Source organism: Malania oleifera, chromosome 8 (genome assembly GCF_029873635.1).
Source record: "Malania oleifera isolate guangnan ecotype guangnan chromosome 8, ASM2987363v1, whole genome shotgun sequence".
NCBI lineage: Eukaryota > Viridiplantae > Streptophyta > Magnoliopsida > Santalales > Ximeniaceae > Malania > Malania oleifera.
In genome coordinates, this window is record NC_080424.1 from 626587 (window position 1) to 648368 (window position 21782).

General features: G+C 37.6%; 1 protein-coding gene across 4 annotated transcripts in view; it reads left to right on the forward strand.

Moving 5' to 3' along the window:
* LOC131161949 (vacuolar protein sorting-associated protein 9A-like) overlaps positions 1–21782 on the forward strand; it is a 52143-nt gene that overhangs the window by 6720 nt on the left and 23641 nt on the right. For 3 of the 4 annotated variants that reach the window (XM_058118001.1, XM_058117998.1, XM_058118000.1), the window contains exons 2-3: positions 12123–12270; positions 17769–17939. In XM_058118001.1, coding sequence (XP_057973984.1) covers positions 12123–12270; positions 17769–17939 — 319 coding nt within the window. The remainder of the gene's footprint in view (positions 1–12122; positions 12271–17768; positions 17940–21782) is intronic. The other variant, XM_058117999.1, reaches the window with a different exon arrangement.

A 21782-nucleotide genomic window follows, 5' to 3' on the forward strand; every position in this document is an offset into this window, starting at 1 on the left:
CTTGGGAAATTGGTGACCTATCGGAGGGGAAGAAGATTGTTGGCTATAAATGGGTATTTATAGTAAAATTCAAGGCTGATGGAGTATAGAAAGGTACAAAGCAAGACTTGTGGCGAAGGGGTTCACTCAAGCATATGAAATTGACTACTAGGAAACATTTGCTCCTATAGCCAAGATGAACTCAATTTGTGTGTTGCTCTCTATAGCAGTTCACTCTAACTGGCTCTTATATCAACTAGATGTGAAGAATGCCTTCTTAAATGGAGACATAGAGGAGGAAGTCTTTATGGGTCTACCACCAGGATTTGAAGGGAAAGGTGGCAAAGGCAAGGTGTGCAAATTGAGGAAATCATTGTATGGACTCATACAATCTCCTAAAGCTTGGTTTGAACGCTTTGGGAAGGTAGTAAAGAGTCATGGCTATAGCCAAGGTCAAGCCGATCATACTATGTTCTGTAGACACACGAGTGAAGGTGAAATGACTATCCTTATTGTCTATGTAAATGATATAATTCTGACAGGTGATGATAGCAATGAGCTAGAGAGGTTAAAGAAGATCCTTGCTCAGGAATTTGAGATCAAAGACTTAGGCAACTTGAAGTATTTTCTTGGTATGGAACTTGCAAGTTCAAAGAAAGGAATTTTTGTTTCCCAACGCAAGTATGTGCTTGATTTACTTGGAGAAATAGGTTTGCTAGGGTGCAAAGCAGCAGAAACACCTATAGAGCCGAACATAAAACTCCAACTAGTTAAGGCTGAAGAAGTGATCAACAGAGAGCAATACCAAAGATTGGTAGGGAAACTCCTTTATCTCTCTCATACACGTCCTAACATAGCCTTTGCAACAAGCATGGTAAGTCAATTTATGCACTCACTAGGACCTGAGCATTTTGATGCTGTGTACATGATTCTAAGGTACCTAAAAGGGACTCTAGGTAAAGGTTTATAGAACATGGGAATTTACAGGTTGAAGTATACACTGATGCAGATTGGGTTGGAAGTATCATTGATAGAAGATAAACTTCTGGCTATTGCAGCTGTGTTGGAGGAAACCTAGTAACATGGCGCAGCAAGAAATAAAATGTGGTGACAAGGAGTAGTGCAGAGGCAGAATTTAGGGTTGTTGCTCATGGAATTTGTGAAGCACTATGGATCAAAAGGTTGCTGGAAGAATTAAAGATTACTAATTCAGTACCAATGAAACTGTATTATGACAATAAAGCTGCAATAGCTATCGCTCACAATCCAGTTCTTCATGATAGAACTAGACATGTGGAGGTAGATAAGCATTTTGTCAAAGAGAAAATAGATGAGGGAGTAATCTGTCTGCCATATGTCTCAACAATTGAGAAAGTAGCAGACATACTGACAAAGGGACTGCTGAGGAAACAATTTGAAAACTTCATTAGCAAGCTGGCCATGGAAGATATCTTCAAGCTAGCTTGAGGGGGAGTGTTGGAAAGTTTCAAATCCGTTTAGTCAACTTTCCTATTTTTCTAGGAGAATCTTGGCTGTAAATGTGTGATTATCCTATAATATTTTGTTTCCTTAGAAGTTAGCATCTTTGGTTCTTTCCTTCTATTCTTCTGCTGTACATCTATTTATACATACCTGTACCTATGTTACAATTAATGAGAATTATTTCCAAAGGAAGCTATCTCATTCTAGAATTATCAATCCTAAAGATTTGTATTTTGGTATGGAATTGGGTTTGAATCATAGTGTTGAAGTTTTTGAAGATTTGCCCAACCTCTGATTTTTCTTTCATGAGAACCACCCCAAGTGATCCTAGTGTGATCATCTACAAATAAAATAAACTAGCGAGTCCCAGTATTACTTTTGATACGTGAAGGTCCCCAGACATCACTATGGATCATTGAGAATGGGTGGGATTTTTTATATTGTTGAATTGAACAAGGGTTACGGGCATGTTTAGCGAATTGACAAACTTCACACTAAAAATCTATTGGATGTTTATTGCTGAATAATGAGGGAATAAGTTTTTGAAGGTACACGAAATTTGGATGACCTAGTCTAGAGTGCCATAACATAACTGCACTATCATTATTGAAACGAGAAATAGAAAAAGAAATTTTGGTAGACTGATTGTTTGCCTTGTCCGAATCTTCCTTGTGAGTTTGTTGTTTCGGAAGATCACCAACCTTGAGGATATAGAGCCTTGAGCACATCTTAGCATTGCCAATCGTCTTCCCCGAATTCAAGCCCTGAAATTCACACGAATTAGGGAAGAATTTAATAACACAGTTAAGCTCTTGAGTGAGTTGCTAATAGAAAGTAAATTGCAATCTAAGTTTGGGACTAAGAAGATGGAGTTTAGGGTGACGTTCTTTGATATAACCACATAACCTGTTCCTGTTACTCTTGAGAGAGACCCATCTGCAATTCTGACAGAAAAATTTTCATGACATGGACTATAAGTATTAAAAATCCTTGCATCTACAGTTATGTGATTGGAGGCTCCTGAATCCACAATCCACGGGCTGATTTTCTCTCTTGTTGCACTGAGAGCATTTAAAAAATTACCTTTATGAGCCAAGGATCCGGTTCCAATGACTAAGGTATTGGAGGATTGTTGCTGGTTGATCAATTTTTGCAAAAAGTTCCATTTGTTCTTTGCTGAATAGACTCTATTCTGGCTGTGTGTGGTTCTCGTCATAGGAGGCCAGATGTCCACGACTTTCTTTGTTGTTGAATGGACGTGAGGGCTTCCAATCGGCGGGTTTTCCATGAATCTTCCAGCAGGTCTCCTTGGTGTGACCTGTCTTCCAGTAGTGATTGCACCAAGGTCTTCCTTTTTTCGTTTGTCATTAAGTTGATAAGCCATGACATCGCCATGTTGTTCTTTGACTTCCATGTTCTGTACTTCGGATCTTCTTTGCTTGGTGGGGCTGCTACTCCGGTGAGGTAGTCGTCTCTTCCCTTTCTGCAAATGAACATCATTACTGATTGTGACCACTGAAGATAATTCTATCCATTGAGGTTGTGCCCTGTAATGGGCAGAAGATTGCCATCTGATCCTCCATTGCCGCGCCATTGTCATCTCATATTTTGTCATCTGTCTACGGTTCAGAGGTGGCTTTGATACCATGTTGGTTTTAGAGAAGAAAATAATTCTCTTATTATTATTTTTTTTTAATGATAGACGTACAACCTGTATATAATGGAAGGAAGAAAAAATCCTTTCACTATATTTAGTAACAAGATACTAATTACCACAAAATCAGGAAATTATAGGAAACTACAAAATAGGAAACAAACTAATAGAGATGTCAGGAATTTTCCATAATCTCTTTATTCCTAAAGTAACGTAGTCAACTAACAATAAAATCAGAATTGCTGCAGTGGTATCCCTGAAATCAGGGATCGGGTATTTCCACAAACGGAGAGCTATAACATTATAAAATTCTCTCTCTCTCTCATTTTTTACTAAGTTGTATTGGCCTTCAATTAGAGTCTACATATTTGATTATTGATTAAGATATGTAGACTAAACCTTCTGGATTGCAAATTGTTAAACAGGGAATGTTTTACTCTTTATGGATGCTGGAAAGATTGATAAAATATAAATAAAAGGAACTTGGAGTTTAAACCTTTTGGCTGTGTGTAGATGCATGAGATTGAACCGATTCATGTTCAATTAGGTTTTTCAACAGCTAAACTAAGCATTTTCTTTTAGATTTTTTTTTGCTAACGTTATTTGCGGTTCTATTGGTTGCCAATTTCCTTTTCACTTTTGGATTTAGAAAGCTAGGACTCCTTCCAAGAGCATGGCTTTTATTTGGTCTAGGCACTTAACAGGACAAACATCAATAATTTACTTTAGGTTAGAAGACCCGTTAAAACTTTTGTTTCAAGGTGTTTGTGTTTTGTGTTTCCAAAAGTGAAACGAATGCATATACTTTCGCATTGTTCTTTCTGAGTGCACATTTAGAGCAGACCTTTTGGTTTTTGGATTAAAATGGGTGTGTCCTTCCTCTGGAGTGTTTTTTCTTGATAAGTTTAAAGACTTTGGAGGATGAAAAATAGACTTGTTCTACTTTTTCCATTATATGGTGTATTTGCTCATGACTCAACTTTAGAATCCTTAGTGTAATAGTGGCTATTGTTAAGTCTTTCGCTTTGATGTGGAGTAGGTTTTATTTATTTATTTATTTTTTTTAAGCTTTACTTTGGAGTTTGGTTTACGACATTTGATTTGTTCAGGGAATTGTGATAGGCTGATGTGCAATGTGATTTGAGGGCTTTTTAATTTTAATAATTTGTTTTTTTCTTTATTGAGGATTTCTTGTCGTACAATTCTTGTACACTTCTCTTGCCTTATAATATTTCCTATTTTATCAAGAAAAAAAAAACTTCGGTAGAAACAAAAATTGGTGTCATATAGGGTGCAACACTGCAACAATGCATGACCTAGTAATAAGTGGTGGATCACATAAGGCACTCTGTGTGTGTGCTCACATTTTTGATGTGTTGTTATTTCCTTTGTGTGGATAGTTTTATTTTTGATAATGAAAGAAGCTATTTTGTATAGAAAGAAGACATGGTGTACATGTGGGGACGAGGAGTCCACCAAATAACATCAAAAGACCATTCAAGAAAGAAGGAAAAAGAAAGAAAGCAAAAAACCTAAGATCACAAAATAAAACAAGGCAAAATGAAAGAAAGGAAAGGAAAGAAAGAAAGGAATGGATCTATTCTGGGAAGGACTGACCATACCTAGAATAGGGGGAGTGGTGAGAGATTTCAATGCTGGAATTCTGGGCTTCGCCAACATAATGGGCGTAATTACAGGGGAAGGTTCTTTCAGCACTGGAATTATCATCAAAGCAATGAGCATGATTACAAGGGAAGATCCTTTCGGGGCAAGTTTGGTGTCATTAGAAGGGATGAAGGTATTAAATGTACAAATAGGAATAGGGCTGGCCTAACTTTAATTGGTCCATAGAGAATAACTTCAGTGGGCCTAAACCAGCAAAATTTAGGTCCAATAATGGGGGGCAACTTACTGCCGAGTGCTAAAAATATGAATAGAAGATATGAGTTCTTTTAAGGTCATATGGATATTAACAGACCCCAACTTTGTATGGTTGGGAGGTATTCAAGCTTTTGTAGACTTAAGTTGACTGGAGCCCTCCTTTCACATGAACATTTTTTTTGGGCCTAAAAAAGTGAGAAGGAAAGGAGATCAATAGTTCAATTTGAAGGAATTACAAAATGATGAAGAATACAAAGGGGAACAAGAGGGATGAGGGAGAACTAGAAATGCAACAAAAGAGGTGCTTGACAGCAAGCTGGAAGAGGCTTTTCGACTGTGCCTGAGAGAATAGGTAAACAGCCAATAGTCTTGAAAAGTCTGTCGAAAGTATGAACAAGTGAAGGTGAAGATGGGAGTGGAAGGTTTTCCTGACAAGGAAAAAGGATTAGAGGTTATGGACTCATGGAATTAGAAGGACTCCTTCATTAGTAGATCTATCCTGGGTTTGGGTTTGAGAATCAAACTTTCGGATGTTGCTAGGAATTAGAAGGAATCAGCCTATCCATAGTTACTAAAGATTTTCATTCCCTGAAAAAATCCAAACCTTCTATACCCCTTTTAAATGTCACTCCTTCAAATAAAGATTTGGAGAGCAACGATTCGAAGCGAGCATGGGGAGCATTGCAACTATTGTAGGTAACCATTCTAATTTTTCCTATATTAGCTCTGATGTTCTGAAGTGCCATAAGGAGTTAGAATCTGAGGGAAACCAAAATATTGTTGATCTATTGGGGGATGAGAAAGAAAACCAAGTTGCCCAAGAACGTCTTGATAATTTGGGTTTTTCCTTGACAACTCCCTATGAGGATTTGGTCAGGCTTAAGAAGGAGGGGATATGGGAGAGGGAAAAAGCAAATAAGTTGAGTAGAGAATTAGTTAGGTTAGCGACCTCAGTGAACTATGAGAAAAGGGGTAGAGGCTTGGGGTTGACAGTGTTACAAAATGAAGATTTTATTTTGGAATGTTAAGAGGTGTAGGGGGGGTGTTAGATAAGAGAAGAGTTGTTAGAGACTTGGTGAATAAAGTGAACTTTGATATCTTGTTTTTACAAGATTCTAAACTAGGTGAGGTTGTTTCCTTTGTTTTTAGGATTATTTGGGATCCAAGTTTTAAGGATTGGGCATCTTTTCCCTCCTCAAAGGCTTTTTTTTTTTTTTTTTGGGGGGGGGGGGGGGGGGGGGGGGCGCATATTGTGGCTTGGAGTACTGGAGTTATATCTTGTAAGGATTTTGTTTTAGGTTCCTTCTCTTTGTTTGTACTACTTGAGATCAAGGGGGTTAGGGATTGGTGGTTTAATTATGTTTATGGTCCTATAACACACTCCTAGAGGAGTGGATTTTTTGAAGAGCTGGCTACCTTGTATGGGCTTTAAAGTCCTTGCCAAGTGGTAGGGGGTGATTTCAATGTTATCAGAACTTCTAGGGAGAAGTTAAGGGGATCAAGGGTGACGGGTAGTATAAGATCTTTTGACTCTTTCATTAGGGATAGTGGATTGAGAGATGTCCCTTTGAATAATGGTAGTTTCAACTAGATGACTAGTGAGGATAGACGAGCATCGCTTTGTATTAATATATTTCTTTTTTGTGATGCTCGAGAAGATTTATATTCGAATATTGTGATGCTAGTTAAACCTACGTCTAATCATTGCCTAATATTCTTGGATTCTAATTCTATTTTGTGTGGCGACATCTTTTATGTGACTTTCTCACCTTTTTTTGTGATAATATTGAAACTTGGTGGAAAAAGTGTTCTGTTCAGGGGTGGGAGGGTTTTAAACTTATGAGGAAGTTGAATTTTCTCAAATGTAAGCTTAAGAGATGGAATAAAGAAGTGCTTGGGGATATTAAGGAGATAAAAGAGCAATATTTTGAAGGAGATAATAATTTGGATAGATTGGAGGAGTGTTTCCTTTTGAGGGAGGAAGATAGGAAGAAAAGAGTTTGCCGTAATGATGTTCTTGAAGTGCTTTAATTGAGGGAAGAGAGAAGTTGGCGGCAAAAGTCGAGGGTTTTAGTTGGGCTAGAGAGGGGGATTGTAATTCTAGGTATTTTCACAAGGTGGCCGTTGGGAGGAGGAGGAAAAGTCTTATTAAGGAGTTAGAGGTAGAGGTAGGGAGGGTGGTGGGAGATAATAAGCAAATTAGGGAAGGGATCATTGATTTTTTTTAAAGGTTTGTATACTGATGAGTGCACGAATAGGTTAATGGCGGATTGGTTAAATTGGAGCCAATTGGGGTTGAGGAAGCTAAGTGGTTAAGGAGACCTTTTGATTTGGATGAAGTTAGAGGGCAGCATTTTGATATGGATAGAGATAAAGCACCAGGTTTTGATGGCTTTACAATGGCTTTCTTTCAAGGTATACAGGAAGTGGTGAAATAGGACATTATGAGGTTGTTTGAGGAGTTTAATAGGGGAGGAGTTGTGTGTAAGAGCATCAAATCTACTTTCATTGCTTTTATCCCGAAAAAGAATAGGTCCAGGAGGGTGAAGGATTTTAAGCCTATTAGTTTGGTTACTAGTGTTTATAAGGTGTTCTCTAAGGTTTTTCTGAGGAGGTTGAGAGAGGTGTTAGGGGATACTGTGTCTTTGGCCCAATTTTCCTTTTTGTTAAAGATAGACAAATCTTAGATCCATTTTTGGTAGCAAATAAGGTGGTAAAGGATGTAAGGAGGAGAGACAAAAAGGTATTGGTTTTTAAATTGGATTTTGAAAAAGCATATGACATGGTCAATTGGGATTTTCTTGGAGAAAGTTATGTAGAAAAATGGTTTTGGCAATCTTTGGTGCAAGTGGATAACACATTGTCTCAGCTCTATTAATATGTCAGTGATTGTTAATTGTAGGAATTGGTTTGGTGTTTCAAGAGGGTTAACGCAAGGAAACCCTTAATCCCCTTTCTTGTTTACTTTGGTTGTAGATGTTCTTAGCAAGATGATTTCTCGTGCCCAGGACTTGGGGGTTATTAGTGGTGAGGGGAGGGGGGGGGGGGGGAGGTGTCTTATCTTCAGTTTGCTAACGATACTATCTTTTTCCTTGAGAATAATGCTGTGAAATTCTGGAAGGTTATTACTTTGCTTAAATTTTTTTAGAAAATCTCAAGGCTGAAGATAAATTTGTCTGAGTGGTGTAGCTGGTATTAATTTGAGTAGTATGGAGCTTGAGATTTTAGATCTTTAGCAGGTTGTGAGTCTTTGGCTTGGCCTTTGTCTTATTTTGGATTTCCTTTTGGTGTTAACCCTTTATTGGAAGTTTTTGGGACCTAGTGATTGAGAGGCTGGGGAAAAGGTTAGAGGGGTGGCAGAGGGCTTGTCTTTTGCTTGGAGGTAAAATCACTCTCATTAGTGCCTATTTAGCTCTATCCCTATTTATTTTCTGTCCCTTATCAAAATTCCCTCTAGGGTGGTTGGGAAGTTGGAGAAGATTATGAGAGATTTTTTGTGGTCAGGTGTTGGTGAGAGTAAGAGAGACCATTTAGTTAGTTGGGATGTTGTTAAGAGGCCTCAGTTAGAGGGCGGTTTGGATCTTGTAATGTGGTTTCTAAAGCATATCCTTAATAGAGAAATGGTTATGGAGGTTTCCCTTAGAATCTAATTCCCTATGGCACATGGTATTAAAGAGTAAATAAGAAATACATAAGAATAGATGTGATTCCAAAGAGAGTGGTAATGTCACTCATGCGACTCCTTGGAAGTTTGTTTTCCTGTTTGCTAGTATTTTCTTTCCTCTCACTTGTTTTAAAACAGGTAATGGGGATAAAATTCAATTTCGGGGACATTTGGGTTGGTGAATCTTCATTGGAGCTGTTGGTGCCTTGTCTATTTAGGCTTTCCACTGTTCACAATGCACCAATTTCAGCTTTTTATTCTTTTGAGTGTGGCTCTCTTTCTTGGGATTTTCATTTTTTTAGAAGTCTCAATGAAAGAGAGGTTGGTGAGTTCACTCTTTTATTGGGTGTGCTGGATTCTTTCTTGCCTAATTCGTGCGCCCTGGGGGGGGGGGGGGGGGGGGGGGGGGGGGCGCTCTGGATTGGGGATGCTTCAGGGTCTTTCTCTTCAAAATCTTTCTTTTCTAATCTCATAAAATCCACAAATCCTAGCCCTTTCCTCTTACATAAAGCTGTTTGGAAAGCAAAGATTCCTTTTAACATCCAAGTCTTCATTTGGACCTTAATTCTTAACATGATCAACAAAATGACATGGTACAAAAAAACAGCCTGTCCAAATATTTGCATGTTGTGCAATATGCCTGATAAGACTATTAGTCATTTGTTCATTCATTGTAAGGTAGAAAGCTGCATGTTGAACAATTTGTTTTCATACTCTGGTGAGTATTGGATGGTTCCAGCTAAAATTCAGGATTTTTTGAAAGTGAAGTTGTTTTGGGGTTTCAGGATGAAGGAGATAGGATATTTTGGGACTGCGCTGTTTTTACAATCTTGTGGTTGCTTTGGCTGGAAAGGAATGCTATAATTTTTAAAGTTCAAATGACTTCTCCAAGATTTCTTTGGGAGAAAGTTGTTTTTCTTGCTTCTTTTTGAGCTCACTCTTTTGGGGTTTTTGAGGGTCTTCTGCTGTCCGACATTCAAAGGGATTGGAAAGCAGCTTTGATGAAATTTGTTAAATTTTCCCATTTTTTTTCTTTTGTGCTTTTTTATTGGGGGATTTCTTATCCTCTTTTTATTGTAAATATGTTTTCTTTTTAATAGATTTGTTTATTATCTAAAAATAAAATTAACGAAGGAAACCCCTTTTCAAACCCTTCCCATCATAATTTACCAAGCTCTTCATATTCGCTAATTCTCTTTGGTCCTTCATCTTTTAACTTAAGCCACCATCTGATCGCACTTCATTTCCTCTAAAATAGTCAACTTTAAATCCATTTTATCCAAAAGATCTTGAGCTGAGGAATCTCCTCCACGGGTGTAGGCAAAATTCCATCCCTGCACTGTATATCATTAACCAGCCCATCATTTTAAAAAATAGACACTCCCTCCAAACCTTCCAGCAGGGGAGGATGAACATAAGATAAATCCCATAAATTTCAGAACCAGGTCTGAACCTAGCACAACCTGCTGCTATACCATCACACCATGTAAGTCACTACATAAGCTATCATACTGCCACATAAAAAATGGGCACTTGGCAAACAAATTTTTCAGACAGAGCCTAACACTCCAAATCTGTCCCTTCACTTTGTTTCTCGTTTGTGCAAGAAATCAACGTTGTTGATTACATCTTTTGTCAATTCTTGGTTTGAGAAATGGATAGACGGAGCCTAACACTCCAAATCTGTCCCTTCACTTTGTTTCTCGTTCGTGTGAGAAATCAACATTGTTGAATACATCTTTTTTCAATTCTTGGTTTGATAAATGGATGATTGCTCATCAATCACCATTCCTTTGTTGATCATTCGAGAGAGAGATCAACATTAGTGAGCTCTTGCTTTCATCTATTGTTGCTAGGGAAATTGACGATTGCCCACAGCCATTTTTCACCACCATTTTCAAACAAAGTTTGTGGCGTCAGTTAAGCACCCAGCTTTTGAAGAATCTAAGTTCATTGCTAGCAGTTTCTACTCCTCCCGCACTTCAAAATATGAGGTTGAATTTTTTTCAACTGGAGGAGATCTGATGCAAAACAGGAAGTTTAACAATGGATGGCTTTGCAGTCTGATTTAGACAAAGTTGGTTGAGGAATTGTTGGATCCTAGGCCACGTAGATTTAAGATTAATTAGTTTGGTTTATTTTACTTGGTATTTGGGAGTTTGCTTTTAGTTTTTATGTTTTGGAGGTTTTTAGTTAATTAATCAGGGTTTTGTTTTTTAATTTTCTTTAATTTTAGTTCTCTCATATTAGTAGTTTGTATTAGTGTAAGGAGGTTGGCTATTACCCAATAAAATGAAGTAATTGTGTGTCATTCTATTGTTCATAACCTTCTTCCTCTTGGTGGGGTGTTTGGTAGCAAGGAATACTCATATATTCAAGGGGAAGATGACTTCATGGTCTTTGGTTTTGGATAAGATTCAATATTTAGCTTCACTATGGGCTGTTGCTGCTGGCTGTTTCAAGGGATTGTCATTTGAGGATGTTCAGCGAGATTGGGCTGCTGTTTTGCATTTATATTTTGTTTTTCTGTTTTTTCTCTTGTTCTTCAGTCTTTGGATTCTTATTTTGTTCGTTTAACAAAATTTCCAGAGGCAATTTGTGGACGCATCAAGAAAATGTTCTTGTGGATTATGTAGGCTATTGTTTTGATGCTTGGGGGGTGCTCTTGGAACCTTTGGTTTGATATTGTGTATTGTTGGTACTAATCTCAGTTTCTATTGGAGCAATAATATGCTATTCCTTTGTTTAATAATTAAAATTTGCTGGCAAATATTAAAATTTTGTTTATCTAAACAAGAAAATTTTAATTTTGGCAGGGTAGAATAGAATTGGCATCTATTTTGGAGTTCCATAATGCTGATACATTGATTTTAGTTGTCTGAAAAGCCACCATGATTTTTCTTCCTTTCTATATACTCGGTTCTTGGGTCACTTCTTGCAATACATAAAATTGACTTACAAATGAACTTGACAAAATTCCAACTATTTTAAACTGGAGTAAAGTGTAATTTATCAAATAAATATGTCACTAGTTTATTTGGTAACAAATATGATCACTTGCCTTCTGAAAGTGTGTCATAATTCTAAATTGCTAAAAAATTCCAAATGTATGGTATTATAGGATAACAACTTAATTTTACTCACTGATTGATTTTATGTTTATTTTGATTTTATTTTGTTTTACTATTAGTTAACTTCACCTGACAGATGCATCTTTTTCCTTCTGAGTACTCTTTGTATTGGGTACCTCGCTATTCAAGTAGGTAGATCTTGTATGGATTTGTAGGAAGGGGTGCTCCTAGGTGTGTGTAAGGGTTGTGTTTCCAATTTGCAGCTTGCTTCTCTTATGGGTTTCATTTTTATGTCTTAAGTAATTAGTTAACTTTTTTTTTGGTTAGCTTCTTCGTGATATACTGTACATTTATCATGATTTTGAGCTAGGAAAAATTTATTCTGTTGCAGCTTTATCGTGTCCTTCTCATTTTACGCCGCCAACCCTGAAAATGATGGCAAAAGGCTCCAAGACTTCCTATTGACAATGGAAGCTACCATTATGGATCATCCACTATGGGTAGGGGCCACAGAAGAGGAAATTGATTCTGCAATTGAGGTATTTGATGGTTGTTTTATTTGTTCCAGTTGCACTTCGTTAGATTGCCACTTTACCTAGAAGCCTAAGCTATTAGGTTGTGAGCCGACAATGTATATCAAGCCTTTAGCACTCCCCCGCACGTGCTGCCCAATAGCAAATAGAGAGATAAACAAATGATAAATAATTATTATTACAGGAAGTATAATAATTTTTAAACATCACACAATAAACGCAGGCAATGCAACCTAGGATCTCCTGGTAACCAGTTCTGATACCATGTTAGATTATCACTTTACCTAAAAGTTTGAGCAATTAGGTTGTAGGCCAAGAATGTATATAAAGATTTTAACATTCTTTTATCATGTTCTAAATCAGATTTTGAATTTCTTTTGGCATAATGTAATGATTGGCCAAGTACTTTTTTCATAGCTTTAAAATCAGTTACATTCTTTGATCTGCTTCAAATCTGTGGCAGTTAGCTGCCTGTTTGCTGCAACAGCTTCCTTTATTGAACTTGTCTGAAAGTATTGATTGAATTCATGACAGTCATTTGACTTAAATTTACTAAAGATGCATCATGGGAGTGATGAGTCCAAATTGCAAATCTGAGCTGATTAGGGTGCTCTGTTTTTGTGCTGATCTGGTTCTGATGCATGTGTCAGCAGTGCTTAGGCCTTCCACCAAACCATTCTTCTTAAGTCTTCCATCAATCCACTTATTTGTCTGACGGAATAACACAGTGAGAAGGAAAGACAGTCGCGAGATTCAGTTAATTGACTAACTGATAATAGGTTCAAGAGAAATTTAGGCACATATAGCGCAGACGAGAGAGGAATAGAAGGAACAGAGAGAATATTGTTGCAGCTAGAAGCTGGTGTAACTGAGCCATCAGCATAGCAACCTAGAGTGTAAAGTAGTGGGGTTCAAGGACTTAAACAAATTAGGACTACCTGCCATATAGGAGGAGGCACCAAAATCAATAGCCCGAGAATGAGGAGGCAAGAAGCCGACTCTACATGAATGTGTCACAGTACGCTTGATGTAGAAGACTGCGTTTGGAGTTCTTGAACCATGCAAACAATATTAAAATACTCCTCTTTGGACATGGTAGATGATGTAAAGTCCCTAGCAGAGTGGGTAGGTGCATTTGATTTGTCAATGGTAGAAGCATCCTCGGCAAGAGACTTATTGACCCAAGTTGGTTTCTCAAGGAGATCCCAAAAGCAATGAGCTGTATGATTGTTCTTGCCACAGTGTGTGCGAATGCGAGCACTGCCACGATGAACTTCTGCTACCATGGTTAGAGGCAGTAACCGTGGCTGAATCAAGAAGCTTGAGAAGAAGTCAGACACAGACTAGCACAAAGCAGTACTTCAGAACTTCAAAGATCCTGAGCTTACAGCACTTCAGAACTTCAAAGATCCAGAACTGTAAAAGGCAGCTATGACCACAGGACTGAGGAGACAATATGCCAGAATGAATTAGTTAACCATGAAGAAAAAGGCAGACTACAACAAAGCAGTGCAGCACTTAATAACCTAGCAGCAACTGCCGGCAACAACTGGAAGAGCATTGTTGGCCCACAGCTTAACAGCTTAAACTTTTAGGTCAAGTGGTAACCTAACACGGTGTCAGGGCATTGATCTTCTTCAAATCTGATTTAATGAATTGGTTTTGATACTCTGTTTTTCGCTTTTTCCTTATCCTCTCCTAAAAGGTCATCAAATCTGATTTTCTGGTTGGTTTGAGAGTTTTTTAAGGACACCATCCCAATCGATTATGTTGTGCAGGATCCTTGGCAGGAAGCTGTTTGTTTTCATGGTGACTTGCCGATGTGAACTCTGTTATACTCTCTCTTGTATGCTGCTGCTGCTGCTGTTCCTCTGTCACTCTGTTTGTGGTTTGCTGGTGATGCAGTTTTGATGATGTGTATTCGTGATTGATTGCTTGCAATCTTGAACCAATTGCTAGTTGGTTTCGATTGGTCTTCAAATATTTATTTCCTGTTCTTCTCTGCATTCATTTTCATTTGCTGCCAGCCATAATGCCTTGAGCTGCTGCTAGGTTGTTTATTAAATGCCTGCAGTACTTTTCTGTGGTCTCCCTTGTTTAATGTATTTGCTTTTTCAGTTGAGGTGGGATGATCCTTTGAATCAAAAAATGATCAATAATTGGTGGTCATAGCTGCCTATTGAAGTTCTGGATTTTCTGGAATTTGGAGAGTTTGAAGTGTTGTAAGTTCTGTTTTTTCTGTAGTCTTGAAAGTACTGTTTGTGTTAGCATTTGCTGCCTAACTACTCAAGCTCCTTCCCGAGTTAAGTCAACCATGGATACTACCTCTAAGGCTCTAACTGTAGTAGGGAAAGTTTGGGAGGATGAGGACGAGGTTTGGATTGTTGTTGTGGCAGCAATTGTGTAATATGATAAGGAGTTTGTCGTGGCAATTCTTGCATTTGCACAAAGTGGCAAGGAAAATCATACCACTAATTGTTGTTGGATTCTCCCAAGGAAACTAGCTTGGGCCAATAAGTCTCTCGCGAAATACGATTCTCTATTCCATAGTTAAAATTTCAATAGTTTTATTGAAGTTTCAAGATTTTGATGAATTTCAAATGATTCGTTGAAATTTTGATGGAAATTTTGTGAGGCAGAAATTGACTGTTAGGGTAATGGAAAGTGGAAAGTTTGACAATATCTTGGAAATTTAAGATTTTGTTGAACTTTAGATGACTCGTTGAAATTTCAATGGAAGTTTTGTAATACAGAATTCGACTGCTAGAGGGATGGAAAGTGGAAATTTCAACAATTTTTTGGAAATTTAAGATCATGCTACTATTGACACTTCAATGCACCTAGGCATTCCGCAAGGGAGTTAAGTACATCATCCACCATGACCGAGAGGAGTTTAATAATCTTTATTGCATGGTTCAACAACTCCAAACTCAATCTTTTACATCTAGTGCTACTGTGGCTCATTTAGGTACAAGCAGACTTCTTGCCTCTTTGTCCTCCACACCTTGGGTTATAGATTCTAGTGCCTCCTCTCATATGACAGGTAGTCCCAATTTGTGTGAGTCCTTGAATCCCACTACTTTGTACACTAAGGTTACTCTTGCTGATGGTTCGATTACACCTGTTTTTGGTTTTTGCAATATTTTGTCAATTCCTTCCATTCCTAATTTATTTGTGTTATATGTTCCTAAATTGCCCTTCAACTTGATATCAATTAGTCAATTAACTAAGTCTCATAACTGTTCTGTGACCTTCTTTCCTTCTCATTGTGTTATTCAGGAATCAAGATCTCTAATTAAAGGAGATTGGTGGAGGGCTTTAGAAGGATGGCCTGTACTATTTTGATGGTGGTCATAGTGGGTCCAATTCTTGTGTCGGCTTCCTCAATTTCTACTAATGGCATTTCTCTTGATCAGTGGCATATTCGTTTGGGTCATCCAATCCTCCAAAAATTACAAATAGTCTTTCCTATGTTCAAGTCCATTTCTTGTTTCGAGTACATGTTAGTTGGGAAAGCATATTAGGACATTTTTCCATCTAGAGCTGAGTCTCATAGTAAATCATTGTTTTCTTTTATTCATACAGATATTTGGGTTCCGTTTAGAGCAAGAATTTGACTGGTCAACTATAGTTTGTGTCTTTTGTGCATGATATTTCGCGTATGACTTGGATCTATTTTTTAAAAGATAGGTCTGAATTTTTGAATGTATTTACTCAATTCTATGAGGAAATAAAAACTCAATTTGACATTGGTATACAAATTTTTTGATCCAATAATGAACTTGAATTTGTTCAAAATGAGCTTTAGTCTTTTTGCTTGGCCAAAGGGATTACTCATCAAACATCATGTGTACACACCTCATAAAAGAATGGAGTAGTTGAATGAAAAGATTAGGATTTGCTTGACAAAGCAGAGTCTCTATTCCTTTATATGCATGTTTCTAAAACCTTTTAGACCGATGTTCTTCTTAAACTTGTTTTTTGCTCAATAGAATGCACTAAGTGTTCTAGGGGGACAAATTCCCGTCTTCATCATGTACCTAGAAACATCCACGTTTTCCGTTGTGCCACATGTCTTTGGGTGCACATGTTTTGTTCATGTTCCACATACCGGTCAGGACAAGTTCTCGCCTCATGTTGTTAAATGTGTCTTTATTGGGTACTCAAATACTAAAAAAGGATATAAATTTTATGATCCCCACACTTGTGGGAAATATATAGGGCTGATGTCACCTTTTTATGAGGGGGCACCCTATTTTTCCAATGTCGGGTCCTCCTTGAATGAATTTATTTTGATTCCATCAACGATTTATGGTCCCTCCCCTCTTGTGTTGTTCCTCCTATTCCTACCATTATCCCTCTTGAGAAATATTTTGCCCCTCTTCCAAATCCATTCATTTATGATCTAGTGAAACAATTGAAGGTTTATAAGCGGCGGAAAGCAAGCACAGACATCGCTACCGCCATGCAGGCACCTCCTCTACCCATCACTATTTTGACTTCTATTTTTGGAGATCCATCCCAACATGACTTGGATTTGTCCACTACTCACCGGAAAGATACTCAATCATGTGCTTAGCAATCCTTAGTTGTTTATCCTATCGCTCATTATGTTTCAGTTCTTCACCTTCCTAGTCCTATGCATTCTCTTGCCTTGTCAAATTCCTCAGTTCCTATCCTTTCCTTGCATGTTGAAGCATTCGCTAACCCTAGGTGGAAGCATGTAATGGATGTAGAGATGGATGCCTTGACCACTTGAAGGACATGGGAGTTGGTGGATCTGCCTCCTAGTAAAGGGTTGGTTAGGTGTCATTCGGTCTACACCATCAAATAGCTTCCTAACAGCTCTATTGAATGACTTGAGGCTTAGTTGGTTGCCAAGGGGTGCACCCAAACGTATGGTATTGATTATTTCAAGACCACCTCTTCGGTTGCTCGATTAAATTTTGTTTGTTTATTGATCTCATTAGCAGTTAATTTTGATTGGCGCTTATATCAATTAGATGTGAAGAATGCCTTCTTGTACAAAGATTTGCAGGAGGAGGCATACATGGAGCAACCTTTTGGGTATGTTGCTTAAGGGGAGGATGGTAAAGTATGCAAGTTGCATAAGTCCTTTTTTGGTCTTAAACAATCTTCTAGAGCCTGGTTTGACAAATTTAGTGTTGTATTCTCATAATGGTCACGCATTGGTGCTTAAACCATTGCTAAGTACCCAAAGCCAAAAGATAATTGCCAAAGTTGGATGCTTTCTCTTGCTAGTTTGAAGAAATGCTTTACATTGACTGATCATTCTGAGATTATAATATGATTTTTAAATAGAATTTTTGTGACACTTTGAACATTTAGACAGTAAGCATATCTGCTTTCTTGTTCACAAAGGATTAAATGTGCATCTTTTTTTCTAGCTCACTACATTTTTAGAACATAGGGACCACCTGATCAGTTGATCTTTTTTAGATTGAGGATGATTTGCATATCATATCTTTTTATGTATACTGCAGGGTCTTGAGAAGTATGTCATGACAAAACTGTTCTCTAGAACATTTGCTGCTTCTCCTGAGGATGCAAAGATTGATCAGGAGATCTCAGAGAAAGTTCAGTCATTACAAACCTTCTTGAGGCCTGAGCACTTGGATATACCCCCAGTCCTTCATAATGAAGCTTCATGGCTAGTAAGCACGCTGGCCTGATTTTTTGTTGCAAAGTTTGTTTCATCTGTGGTGGTAATATGCTGTATGTGTTGTATTTGTATATGGTATGGTTCAGTGGTTCTGTAAGATTTGAAGGGTGGCATGAACGCTGGCCTTCTTTCTAATCGTATAGTTTGTTTTATCTGTAATTATGTAATATTATTTAACTTGTATATCTGGCTCTGTTCAATTTGTGTTTCTCTGTATTTTTTTTTTCATCTCTTTAAGGATTCCAGGAGGGGTAGCTCAGAAGCTTGAGTGGGTTATGTTGGTTAGGTGTTGGGGAGAGGAGAGATCATTTGGTTAAGTAGGAAGTCATTTGTAAGTCATCGGAAGGAGGATTGGTCAATTTGGTGTCTAGAACACTGCCCCCTTGGCTAAATGGTTGTCATGGTTTGCCTTGGAGGTGAATTTCCTTAGGCAAATAGTAACAAAAATTACAAATTTTAACTATGGCATACAAGATAATGGGCGGGGCGCTGATTTGGGTTTAAGTTGTTCTTTAAAGAGGTTATTCAAAAGTTTATCTTTCTTTTCTTCCTTCAACAAAGCTTCAATTGGGTAGAGGTAATTGTATCAAGTTTGGGAAGATGTTGGGTGGTGGGAATGTGTTGTCCTGTTCCTTAACTCGTTTATATCGCCTTTCTTCTCACCTCAGCGATGTTGTTTCTTACTCTTGAGAGGGATTCATTTTCTTGAGACTTTCACTTTAGAAGGGAATTTGACTGATAGAGAGGTGGGGGATTTGTGTTCTTTGCACATTGTACTGGAAGGTTGCAAGTTCTCTTGTAGGAGTGATGGTAGAGTTTGGTCTTTGGTTTCGTCGGGGGTTCTTGTGTAAATCTTTCTTCCCTCACTTTATTAAGGCTGATTTGGTTTTTCCTCTCTATCAAGGTAGAGAGGTACATGACAGGCTAAAGTTCCTTCTAAGATAAATTCGTTTATATGTCTGTGGCACTTAATAGAGCACACTCCAACAATCTGCTGCATGGTAGAACTGTAGGAGGCTTTCTAAATCTCTGTCTCCCAATATGTGTCTCACGTGCAGGAACAGTTCTTATTCTCCATTTTTTGTATTTGTTTTTTCTTTCTTTTCTCAATAGAGCTTCTTTTTATATACAAAAAATTAAGAGAAGAGAACAAGATACAAAAAAAGAGGACAAGGCATCCAAAAATAAAAAATAAAAAATAAAAAATGTACCGGTAACTCAACATCACAAGGTTAATAAGAAAATTTTCACTCTCTCTGCTATCAGCTAGAGAACCTCTAAGAAAACCATTTGTGATTCTCCCTCCTTTCAAGAGATGGCTCCAAAAGTACCTTGTCCATCCATTTGTGATTCTCCTCACAAAAATACTTTGTCCAACTTACCGGTGTATTTCATCTCTCTTTTCACCATTCCCAGGATTATGGGGGCAACAGTGGACAAGGAATCTTTGGGACTGCATGTTGGCTATGTCGGAGATTTAACAGATGGCAGATGGTTCTTTCTTGAGGGAGTTATTGGCATGGAGGGGTGTTATTATTATTGTTTTGATTGAAAAGAAACTTTATTAAGAAAAGAAAGAATATACCAGGAGGATAAAAAATTCCCCCAAACAAAACAGAAACAAAAAGGGAAGCAGAAAACATGTCAAACAAGAACAAGAAAGAAAAATCAGGCTAACAAAGCCTTCAAAACATACTAAAGATGAGAGAAACCCACACCGCCAAAACAATTTGAAGAGAAAACCTACTGTGAAGCTAAAAGGACAATTGTGTAACCAAATAAAATCAATACTGTTTAGAGAATTTATTATTTTAGTAATTAAGTGGTGTGAATGAGGGTATTTTTGTTTTGCATGTATTTTTTATTATGTTAGGATTTTCCAAATCAATTAGGATTTTCTATTTTAGGATAGGATTTCCAAATCAAATAGGATTTCTAATTAACCTATTGTGATTCCCAATGAACTCTATTTAATGTTAGGATTATTTAATGTTGGGATTTTTATTTAATGTGCTAGGATTTCCAAATCAATTGGGATTGAGTCCATTAAGGACATGGATTGGGATATTTTACATTCCCAATAGGCGTAAGTTTCCCTACCCTATATATATGTAACCCTTCGGGGCTTTTCCATCCAAGCAACAACATAATTCATAGCCTTTGGCTAATTTGGAGGCAGATCCCCTCGATGTGATCAAATATTTTCTCTTACTATTTTCCCTTGTTAAAATTTCCCCAATTTCTCCATGATAAAACCCTAGGGCCTTATCATTTGGTATCAGAGTTGGCATTCTTGTGGATGCCGTTATTTCGCCAAAAAAAGATCTTGGAATTCTTGATCTTCACTCATAAGCAATAATGGCTTTAGAAAATTCAGCAAAGTCGTAGATGGAAACTAGGCTAAAGGCTGAACTTAGCAATATGTTTAAGTCTCAATTTGAAGATATCTAGGCATCGCTCTCTAAACTACTCATTACATATTCCCATAAAAGAGAGAAAATTATGCCTCTACATCAGCTAATTATGGAGAGTAGCTATATGTGTGCAAAGGAGGTTACCAAGGAAAGCGTGTTTGTGGTCCTTCTCGTATGAAGGTGGAATTTCCTTGGTGGGACAATGATGACCCTACTGGTTGGGTTTCTAGGGCTGAAAAATCCTTTCGCTTTCACTACACTATAGAAACATCTAAAGTTGAGACAATTTCTGTTAGAATTGGTGTATTCCCAAGAGAAGGGGGGGGGGGGGGTTGAATTGGAATTTTTAATAGGTAAAACTAGATATTGGCAGGATATTACCACTTAGGGTCTTTCTAAGCAATTTCTAATGCGCCGATAAATACAATATACGGAAATTTAAATTATGCACATCATTCACACCAAAACATATACGTGCGGTAAATATAAAGTGCGGAAATATAAATAGGCACACGATATGTTATTGGGGTTCGGCCAACTGTGCCTACGTTCCCGCCTTGGCCACACCAACACAAGGATTACCACTATAATGCTCACTTAAACGGGTGGAGCGACACTTAATACAACCAGGTCAATTCAAGGGGCTGACCTCAATCGACATGCCTTAACAGGATGGCGCACCTAGCTTTCCTAACCGGGTCTAAGCCAATCTGGAACTATTTCAAAGGGCCAGTCTCCCTCTTCAAGCCCGTGCCTGGAAATTCAACAGTATTTTCACAATCAATGAGATTGGTACAGTGATTATGCTTTCAAGTAAAGCAGATATGTATCCAAATACGTGCAATCACATACACCACCAATACGATATAATAAGTAAGCTCAATGTGGTTTATAATATGTCAACTCTCAAATAAATATTTGCTATCTATGTAATCAGTGCGTGAGAGTGCAAACTTATATGATCTTTGTATCACAAGATGTTCAATCTAAATGCTCAAACAAAGATATTAGCCAAACAATATATATGTATATTTCAATCAGCAGATTTTCTCAATCGTATGATGCTCAAGTAATGTATATGTTTGGTTTGCAAAAAGAGTTTAATCTTTGTATTCAACAAATGATATAAATCAATGAATATTGCAACAAAAATTTTTATCACACAAACAAATATCTCTTCAAAGATTTATCAAGATAAAAACACACTAGATATTTGAAAGTGATTTGAAAAGAATTTTTGCAACCAAAATCAAATACAAGCTTCTTAAGATATTGCAATGACAATGCAATACTTAGAAGCTCCAACGAATTCTTCTTAGGAAAGACTTATTAATAAAGCCCCCCTAAGAACACTTGAGGATGTGCTCTTAGATAAAATACTTTCACACAATCACAATCTTGAGAGAGCAATCCTTATGGAA